This window comes from Arachis duranensis, chromosome 1 (assembly GCF_000817695.3).
Source record: "Arachis duranensis cultivar V14167 chromosome 1, aradu.V14167.gnm2.J7QH, whole genome shotgun sequence".
Lineage (NCBI taxonomy): Eukaryota > Viridiplantae > Streptophyta > Magnoliopsida > Fabales > Fabaceae > Arachis > Arachis duranensis.
The window spans coordinates 13212865-13223831 of NC_029772.3; the positions used below are offsets into that span (position 1 = coordinate 13212865).

The 10967-nt window shown below is 30.6% G+C and overlaps 1 protein-coding gene across 7 annotated transcripts in view; it reads right to left on the reverse strand.

The window, feature by feature from the left end:
• Positions 1-6827: 6827 nt before the first annotated feature.
• Positions 6828-10967, reverse strand: part of LOC107479356 (common plant regulatory factor 1) — a 5449-nt gene continuing 1309 nt past the window's right edge. For 3 of the 7 annotated variants that reach the window (XM_016099507.3, XM_016099517.3, XM_016099499.3), the window contains exons 2-13: positions 10506-10635; positions 10365-10409; positions 10092-10187; positions 9918-9986; positions 9541-9582; positions 9305-9450; positions 9042-9090; positions 8901-8949; positions 8296-8501; positions 8045-8122; positions 7726-7851; positions 6828-7393 (exon numbers count right to left, since the gene is read on the reverse strand). In XM_016099507.3, coding sequence (XP_015954993.1) covers positions 7151-7393; positions 7726-7851; positions 8045-8122; positions 8296-8501; positions 8901-8949; positions 9042-9090; positions 9305-9450; positions 9541-9582; positions 9918-9986; positions 10092-10187; positions 10365-10409; positions 10506-10559 — 1203 coding nt within the window. In that variant the 5' untranslated portion in view covers positions 10560-10635 and the 3' untranslated portion in view covers positions 6828-7150. Of the gene's footprint in view, positions 7394-7725; positions 7852-8044; positions 8123-8295; positions 8502-8900; positions 8950-9041; positions 9091-9304; positions 9451-9540; positions 9583-9917; positions 9987-10091; positions 10188-10364; positions 10636-10967 lie in introns of those variants that run through there. The other 4 variants (XM_016099529.3, XM_052253277.1, XM_052253288.1 and 1 more) reach the window with 4 other exon arrangements.

Below are 10967 nucleotides of genomic sequence, written 5' to 3' on the forward strand. Positions count from 1 at the left end.
AGGCTTTAATACCATAAAGGAGTTTTAGAGCTGTGACTTTTGAACGAGAGATATCATAAAAAGAAAGAAAGAAAAGACATAGAAGAAAAATAGAAGGAAGATGCTAAAATTGAAAAATAATAGAGAGAGATCGGATACACTCATACACTTCTAAAGTTACAGCAATAGCTTATATATACACAAGATAAAAATATATATGACAGCCTTACACCAAAACTCACTTAAAATAGAATATACCACAAAAATAAATCAAATGAACTATTTCTCTATTACTTCTCGAATTCTGTTATAAATAAAGATTTAGAATCTTTATCTTTTCTCTCCTTTACAGTAATTTACAACAAACATTTCATGGAGTTAGTATATTTGTATAGAAGTATTTGAGAGTTAATATTTTTAATATAATTTGAAAGTTAATAAGCCTCAATCTTGTGCCAAATTTGATAGCTATAGACACATCCAACTATTTTTGGCTTAAAAACTGAGTCCATAGAAGCCAATAATCAGAAAATTAGGTTTCGATCATCTTGGATCCATTGTCTGTATTGAGAGAATTCAATCCCAGCAAGTTAATTTTGTGAGTTATCAAAATGTACAGGAATCTTTTCTCGATGCAAATGATCTTTCAATGCTTGTCCTCCAATAGCTGCTAAGGCTTGTTGCTCCCATGTCTTGTGGTTATTTTCTCCCAACTTATCTTGAATCGGATGAAGGGCCTTTGATTGAAAATTTAAAATGGAATCTGATTAAAAGTTGTAATGACAGTATTTGAATCTTTGTTGCTAGAGATAGCAGAATTATCAGAAGGTGGGGTCATGAATCTTCAAAAAGAAAGAAAGACTAGGTTGTGATACCACAAAAAAAATTTAGAATTGTGAATTTTGAAGCAGAGATACCATAACACCAAAGAAAGAAAGAAAAGACAGAAAAAAAATAGAAGGCAAAAGCTAAAATTGAAAAACAATAGAAAGACCGAATACACTCACACACTTCTAAAGTTACTGACGTACCTTATATATACACAAGATAAAGATATGTATAACTGTCCTACACCAAAAATCACTTAATATAGAATATACCACTAAATAAAATCAAACTAACTATTTCTCTATTGCTTCTCTAATTCTATTTAGTATCTTTATCTTTTCTCTCTTTTACAGTAATTTACAAAGAATATTTCATGGAGTTAGTATATTTGTATGAGGAATATTAGAGAGTTATTATTTTTAATAAAATTAGAGAGTTAATAAGCCTCGATCTTGTGTTAAATTTGATAGCTATAGACATATCCAACTATTTTTTGCTGGAAAACTGTGTCCGTAGAATCCAACAATAAAGAAATTAGGTTTCGGTCATCTTGGGTCCGTTGTGTGTATTGAGAAGAATCAATCCCAACAAGTTGATTTTGTAAGTTATCAATACGTGCAGGAATATTTTCTTAATGCATATGACCTTTCAATACTTGTCTTCTAAAAGCTACTAAGGCTTGTTGCTCCGATGCCATGTGATTATTTTCTCCCAACTTATCTTAAATTGGTTGAAAGGACCTTTGCTTGAAAATTTGAAATGGAAGATGCTTAAAATTTATATTGACAACATTTGAATATTTGTTGTTAGAGATAGCAGAATTATCCGAAGGTGAGGCCATGGATCTTCAAGAAGAAAGAAAGACTGGGTTCTGATACCGTAAAGGAGTTTTAGAATTGTGAATTTTGAACGAGAGAAAGCTAACACCAAAGAAAGAAAGAAAAGACAGAAAAAAATAGAAGGCAGAAGTTAAAATTGAAAAATAATAGAGAGAGAACGAATGCATTCACAGACTTTTAAGGTTATAGCAGTAGCTTATATATACAAAAGATAAAGATATATATAACTGTCCTACACCAAAACTCACTTAAAATTGAATATACCACTAAATAAAATCAAACTAACTATTTCTCTATTACTTCGCTATTTTTGTTATGAATAAAGATTTAGAATATTTATTTTTCTCCCTTTTATAGTAATTTATAACAAACATTTTACGGAGTTAGTATATTTGTATGAGAAATATCATAGAGTTAATATTTTTACTAGAATTAAAGAATTAATAAACCTCAATCTTTTGCAAAATTTGATAGCTATACTCACATCAAACCATTTTTGGCTTGAAAACTGAGTCCATAGAAGTCAATAACTAGGAAATTAGGATTTGGTCATCTTGAATCAATTCTGTGAATTGAGAAGATTCAATCCCAACAAGTTGATTTTGTGAGTTATCAAAATGTGCAGGAATCTTTTCTTGATGCAGATGATCTTTCAATGCTTGTCCTTTAATAACTATTAAGGCTTGTTGCTCCCTTTTCTTGTGGTTGTTTTCTCTCAACTTATCTTGAATCGGATGAAAGGGACTTTGATTGAAAATTTGAAATAGAATCTGACTAAAGTTGTATTAACAGCATTTGGATCTTTATTGCTAGAGATAGCAAAATTATCAGAAGGTGAGGCCATTGGTCTTCAAAAAAAAAAAGAAAGACTAGGCTCTGATAGTATAAAGGAGTTTTAGAACTGTGAATTTTGAATAAGAGAGAGCATAACACCAAAGAAAGAAAGAAAAGCTAGAGAAAAAAAAAAGAAGGTAGAAGCTAAAATTAAAAAATAATAAAGAGAGATCGAATACACTCACACACTTCTAAAGTTATAGCATTAGCTTATATATACACAAGATAAAGATATATATAACTGTCCTACATCAAAACTCACTTAAAATTGAATATACCACTAAATAAAATCAAACTAACTATTTCTCTATTACTTCTCTAATTTTGTTATGAATAAAAATTTAAAATCTTTATCTTTTTTTTACTTTACAATAATTTACAACAAACATTTCAGGAGTTAGTATATTTGTATGAGGAATATCAGAGTGTTAATATTTTTAATAGAATTAGAGAGTTAATAAACCTCAATCTTCTGCCAAATTTGATAACAATAGAGACATCCAACTATTTCTGACTTGAAAACTAAGTCCATAAAAGTCAGTAACTAGGAAAATAAGTTTCGATCATCTTGGATCCATTGTGTGTATTGAAAAGATTCAATCACAGCAAGTTGATTTTGTGAGTTATCAAAACGTACAAGAATCTTTTCTTGATGCAGATAATCTTTCAATGCTTGTTCTCTAATAGCTGCTAAGGCTTGTTGCTCCTATCTCTTGTTGTTATTTTCTCCCAATTTATCTTGAATCGGATGGAAGGGTCTTTGATTGAAAATTTGAAATGGAATCTGATTAAAAGTTGTATTGACAGCATTTGGATCTTTGTTGCTAGAGATAGTAGAATTATCGGAAGGTGATTCCATGGATCTTCAAAAAAAAAAAAGACTAGGCTCTGATACCATAAAAGAGTTTTAAAGCTGTGAATTTTGAAAGAAAGAGAGCATAAAACCAAAAAAAGAAAGAAAAGACAGAGAAGAAAAATAGATAGCAAAAGCTAAAATTAAAAAACAATAGAAAGAGAACGAATACACTCACACACTTCTAAAGTTATAGCAGTAGCTTATATATACACAAGATAAAGATATATATAACTGCCCTACACCAAAACTCACTTAAAAAAGAATATACTACTAAATAAAATCAAACTAACTCTTTCTCTATTACTTCTCTAATTCTGTTATGAATAAAGATTTAGAATCTTTTTCTTTTCTCTCCTTTACAGTAATTTACAACAAACATTTCATAGAGCTAGTATATTTTTATGAGAAATATTAGAGAGTTAATATTTTTAATAGAATTAGAGAGTTAATAAGCCTCAATCTTATGCCAAATTTGATAGGTATAAACACATCCAACTATTTTTGGCTTAAAAACTGAGTCCATAGAAGCCAATAACCAGAAAATTAGGTTTCAGTCATCTTGGATCCATTGTGTGAATTGAAAATATTCATTCCCAGCAAGTTAATTTTGTGAGTTATCAAAATGTGCAGGAATCTTTTTTTGATGTAGATGATCTTTCAATACTTGTCCTCTAATAACTGCTAAGGCTTGTTACTCTCATGTCTTGTGGTTATTTTCTTCCAACTTATCTTGAATCGGATAAAAGGACTTTTGATTGAAAATTTGAAATGAAATCTGATTAAAAGTTGTATTGACAGCATTTGGATCTTTGTTACTAGAAATAGTAGAGTTATCATAAGGTGAGGTCATGGATCTTCAAAAAGAAAGAAAGACTAGACTTTGATACCATAAAGGAGTTTTAGAACTATCAATTTTGAACGAGAGAGCACAACACCAAAGAAAAAAAGAAAAAACAGAAAAGAAAAATAGAAAGCAGAAGTTAAAATTGAAAAACAATAGAGAGAACGAATACACTCACACACTTCTAAAATTACAGCAGTAACTTATATATACACAAGATATATAACTGTCCTACATCAAAACACTTAAAATAAAATATACTACTAAATAAAATCAAACTAACTATTTTTCTATTACTTCTCTAATTCTATTATAAATAAAGATTTAAAATTTTTATCTTTTTTTTCTTTTTTACAGTAATTTATAACAAACATTTCATGAAGTTAGTATATTTATACGAGGAATATTAGAGAGTTAATATTTTTAATAAGATAAATTAAGAAGTTAATTAGTATTAACTTAAATGTAGAAAAAATATAAAAGAAAAATATTAATCACTTAATATTTTTCTATCTGTTTATTGTCCTATTTGGAAATTATAAAGAAAGCAAAATAATAATTAATTTAAAAGTGCAAATCTCTTATTAGGACTTGAGAGATTTTTTCCCTTGTATTTGGACTTTGTGACTGATATGTTACTTCAATCAAGTGTACACATTTGGAATTGGATCTAAATGCATGCATATATACCTCCATAAATGTTAATTAGATGAATCTAACGGTCAATTGTAAGATACGGAAACCTAATGATTGTTTATTATACTAGTATAGGTACTATAAGGTTTCGCACATGGTTTAGATCTAACATTAAAGTGTCATTCAATTCATTCAACACTTTGCAAGCCAGGAATGAATCATTTATAAACTTTTTTTTTTCTTTTTTAGGTTTTTTACAATAGCCCTTAAATATTGTTAAACTCGAACAATTTGAATTTTTTTTTATAAATTCTTTTTATTGAGCACTTCTGTTAATGTATTTAAGATGTTATTATTAACGAGATCATTTATTTTTATTGCATATAGTATATATCTGAATAATTAAAGGCTTAAAGCAGAAGTGTTTTGCTAAGAAAATAACAACATCTGCGTGGTTAATCATTTACTAAAGGCACTATTAATTAAATGTCTATCTACTTCTGATTATTTAAAAGCAATATTTTTTGGTGACTTTTTAAAAGCAATATTGTTAGGAACATATTTTATTTAACCAATAATGAATTAGCTGAAAAAAAATTGGTTTTATAAGCTTTTCTCATTTGCAAAATACTTTTACAGTTTGATTTTTCATATAGTTGAACATGTTTAAAATTAAAGATTAATTTAAATATCTGAAGTTTCTCGAAATTTAGTTTTTTTTTCTTTGTTTGAAAAAGTAAATTTAAAATTAGTTTAAATTAATTTTTTCTTGTTAATTGATGTATATAAATCTATCTTTTAAAGTTCTAAAAAATTTGTAAACGTGCACGTATTTATGCAAATTATTTTTAGGCAAGCAAATAACAAATTCATTGTTCATATCCACGTTCAAAAGTGCATAACTAAAGCACAAATGGACCACTTTTCCATTAAAAAAAGGTAACGTACAATAAGCCATATTTATGGGGAGAAACTACAAAAGAAATGAGAAAACGTTTGGATAAGTTCATCTCAAAGGTGGAAAAAAGCGTTTGCATAAGACAAGTGGAAGCATACATGAATGAATTGAAAAAAGAAACAGAAAAAGGTTAGAGTAATAGGATAAATAGGTTTATCTAGAATTTTGTGATGAAAAAATATTTTTTGAGAAAATTATTTGATTGAATTACGAAAATTAATGTGGTAAAATGTTTATTTTTCACAAATAAAAAGTTGGATTTTAAAATATATTCAAAAGTTGGATTTGGAAAGTAAAATTGTTATTTATATACTAAGATCAACTATTAAAATTAGTAATTCGATTAATTCTTAATAAATTAGTATTTACAATTTGTGAAAGTCATTTTAGCTATATTCAAAATTCTTAATAATAAAATACATGATTCTATTGAAAATTTCATAGATTTACAGGATCGATTCGTTATATATTTATGTATAAATATATTTATTGTTTAATTTATTTTTAATATATATTTCGTATTTCAACATATATTTTATACTAATGATTGATTTTGATAATTAATTTTAATATACACCTAACACATTTGTTTTTGAAAGATATTCCAAATTTTTACCATCATTAGAAATTAGTAATGTAGTGCATTGAAAGTATTTTTTATACAGACAAAAATCTTTTAAAGTGACAATATTAGTAAAGTAATAAAATGATACTTTGATCACCTTTAAATTTATAACATTTATTATTTGTAAATCATATACTCTTAATTCAAAGATGATTAATGGTATAAATTAACTTACTTTTTTTTTTTCTAAAGCAACTAAATAATTTTAGAGGAGTCAGAGTAATGTCAAGGAGCTTTATATAAAGGGCAATTTTATGCACTTCTTCATATAATTCAACATTTTTATGCATACACAATAAATACCAATCAGCTCATTTTAGGTTCTAATTCTTTTACTAAGAAACGATCCTTTGAAATTTTAGGTTTAAAATGTTTATGCAAATATATAACAGATAAAAACGATGAGAAACATAGTTACTTGAAGAGATTGGTTGCAAGAAAATGAAACCGAACTAAAACAAAGTGAGAAATACCATGAGAAGTTCCATACCACTCGTTAAATAACACCCAATCATATGACAGCTCAGCAAGCCTCTCTAAACTAGAATTCTAACTCTCCTCACCTTACAGTTACAAACTTTAAATCACACATTCTTTGTCAATCTAATAAAGTACAGTTTCTCTTATGCCTAAATAGCTTATTATAAGGAAGGGATAATTAGTTCTGGTTTTCGATGGATGTAAATACTAAAATTCAGCTGATCCATCCCTCAGTGTGTTAGCAGTAATTTTGTGCTTGCAACAAGGAAAGTTTTCAACCGGCTGCTACAGCATCAGCTCTAGGACTTGTATCCAGTAGCTGATACAACTTTGGACCAATGTTTGATTTTTTGTCACAAAAACCATTCTCGTCCTCACCGCTTGTATCGTTAGAACTCGAATTATTGTTGACTCTTGATAATAAGTTCTCTGTACTCTTAGGTGTTGCACTCTTGCTTTCAATTCCCTTCAATATTATCCCTTCTGTTTGTACCATCTGAACGATTTTGAGTTTTTCCTGATCCAAAAAGTAAAACTACTCAACATCATGCATGGATTGCATTAGGGCTAAAACCAAGTCAAACCAACTGATGAATCAACTCGAACTCGAAATAGCTAGAGCTTATGAGCTTGTGGGCCGGACTTGGTTCATTGGCTTTGAGTTCGCTTGATTATATATATATACTTGATCATTTTAACTTATAAAATTAATAAATCAAATTGTGACCCGAGCCCAATTTTCGTGAGCTGAATATCTCAGCTCAGCTCATTTCCACCTCTAGAATGCACCACCCCTATGAAATGACATAGGTACTACAAACAAATATATATTGAGAACAGTTAAAGTACCCCTAATGTAGCATTTTCCACCCTCATCTTTCCAGAACTTTCAGCGAGTCGATTTATTTCTGATTTCAGCAACACATTTTCGGCACTCAAGGATTCAACTTTTCGTGCCAGTTCTTCAGTCTCTGCCTGAACAGAGGAATATCCATTAGTCATTGCTTGTTGGTCAATATCAGTGCAATGATTTGTTTTTCATGGACTGCTGCACATGCAGCTTGTGGAGTACATCCAAATGTGAGAGAAGAAAGAAACTGGACAATACAGAAATCTCAAGGAGAAAACAGACTGAAAAATGTCATAAAGGAACTTCCAACATCTATACCTGCTTCCTCAGTCTGGACCTTCTAGCAGAATCTCGATTTGATTGTTTTCTCCTCTCACGTTTCAGCTCACGTTCATTCTAAAGAATCCAAACAAGGACAACAAATATTTTATCATCAGTAAAAGAATAGGATACTTCATTACTAATAGTTAATCATTAAGTGTTTCGCAATCATATGTATTGTACTATATATGATCAAGTATCTTTGTTGATCTGAGCCACTAGGATGATTAGTTATATGCAGAGCAAACCTGCATCCAAGCTTCAGCAGGCAATACTGGTTGCAGGGCAGTTGCAGCATTTGTTTTAGAATGTACACTGGTAGGGTTCCTCAGCTCTAGCGCCGTAGTGGTGTCTGAAGAAACTACAGATCCAACTAACTTTCCTGAAACAGTATTGCTGGAGTTAGAAGCTGGAGTTACTGGATTAGCTTGCATCTCAGGTTTTCCTTCTTCATCTGATTGTACAATGTGGAAAAAGCATGATCGTCAGCACATATTATGTCAATACCTTGCCGACTAAATTGAGTAGCTTCAGATGATTGTAGATAACAAATGAGTTTCGGATGCAAGATATTTCGGTAAAAAGTTGCAACCATAGGACACGGCACCTATACTATAAAAGGCAAAATCCCATGTTAAAGTGAACTGCATTTATTGAACTAATCACAAACTTTTGGGTAAATTTTCATCTTAACTCAAAGTTTAAAATAATCTGACATTAGACTAATAAAGACTCTACTCAATTAACTGGTCGAGAAAATTAGTGCAGTGATGGTATCAGAAGGATAATTGTGATCCCAGGACAACTCTATTGTTCATCAATATATGACACTTGGTGAAGAACAGAGTCATACTAGTGGCTGGTGTTCTCTCACAGCTTCTTTTCCTTGGTGTTTGATTAGCCTGAACATAAGACGGAAAATATCATAATTTAATCTTTAATTTGGTCAACCAAATGCATGAAAAAAAATTGCTAATTGCAAGCAAGTTCTCACCCCCACAGTGTTGCCATCACTTCCATCACTAGAACCCCCAGTATCCACACTGTTCATATCATCAAAAACTTAGTTATCCACAAGCACCTAATAGAATAACTAACTCATGGACTAGTCTTCTAAATAGTGGGAAAAAATTTGAGTTTAATCCCACTAAAGAGTATCTGATTTCCCCTCCATGACCCCACAATGTAAGAATTTAAAAAAAAAATTAAAAAAGAATCTGCAGAAATTTATATAAGAAAGAAAACAGACTAACAAACCTGTGTGACAGCTTGTTTTCAGTTCTAAGCTCTGTACTATCAGTATGGCCATTCCCAATTGACATTGCAAGCCCGTCAAACCCTTTCAGTTTCTTCATCAAACCCGCAGATTTTGCTGGCGTCTCCATACTTAGAGGTGTCCCAGTCTTCAGCATCACACCAATAGAAATGAAACAAAAATTAATAGCATTCTATGCCTAAAGTAGGAACTGATCTCAGAAAACATCATAGCTTACAGCAGGTGAAGATGGAACTCCTTGTCCGTGTGGATGTGACCCCTATGTTTTAGAAATATATAATTCACAAGAACATAAGACATAATTCCAACCAATAAAGCCTAAATAATTACAACACCAAAAAAAAAAGCATATATAATTAAGGACTGAAAAGCTTTTATGATAATAAAATAATCTAAATATTCCAATTATCTAGGTACACAAACAGGATCAAAGGAAACACATTTGACATTTCAGTATATTAGTTTCTCTTATCCTATTTGAACTATTGATTGATATCATTACAATAGAAGCCAAACATTCATGGGCAATGAACAAGACAACCTCCAATTTTTCAAAAACCATAAAATAAATTGCATGAAAGTAGCTAGACTTACAATAGGAATGGCAGGATGAGTATAAACCCCTCCAGGTGAATAAAGTGCTGCATAAGGTGGCATCATAGGCTGAAAGAAATAGAAGAAGTTGGCAAGTTAATCATCCTTGCCATCATATCCAGCAAAGATAAAATGATAAACATAGTAGAATTAATAGTTGCCTCCGGCTGATACCTGAGGAGGCCCCCACATGTATGGGTGAGGAGTGTGACCAGAAGCCACAGCAGGGTTGTAGTATGGTGGTATGGCGACTCTCGGCCCATAATACATCTGAAGATAATAATATAACAAGCTCTTAATCATCATAAGCAATTTCCAAGGGCAAAATAGTTACGGCCAACGCAAATTAAATCATCAATATTCTTGTACTAATAACCAATTATCAAAACCAACAGCAAAGCAATTTGTAATTTCAGTGTACGAATTAAAGGCGAAAGGGTAGGTAACTTGCATGGCTGCCCAGTCAGGATAGACATGAATATTGGCCTGCTCCTGTTTCAAAGGGAAGTACAACAGTATTAAGGTGCAAGTTTTTCCCAAATGTATTCTCATCTATAGAATCTTTACTGAGCTTATCAAAGTAGTTACAGGTGGAGAAGTCTTTTCAGTCTGACTAGATTTCTCTTCCTCACTGTTTCCCATTGTAGGTTCCAAATGAATAACTATGGCTCAAATAACTGTGAAGCGACGGTGTTACTTCCCCCAAAAAGTTATTCAACTGCACTAAAAGGAGCTATATATAACTACTACAGCATAATCGTTCATGTAAAAATCATAGAGTTCTCCATGTTATAGAAAGGTCATCCAGACAAAAGGCAATTCAAACCTTTTTAACCTACTACTTCATAAATAATTTTAAGAATGACAACTAAAAATATGTTAAATATAGGTGCGGAAATGACATACATCATTACATGAAAGAAATTCAAACGATCATGCCAACAGAAAAGGAGAAAAAAGGCCCCAAATAACTAAAAGAAAGACTTGTCAAAGAAAACAACAAAGATTTCAAAAATGACTTATGATGATTAACCTTGTAAGCTAGACACC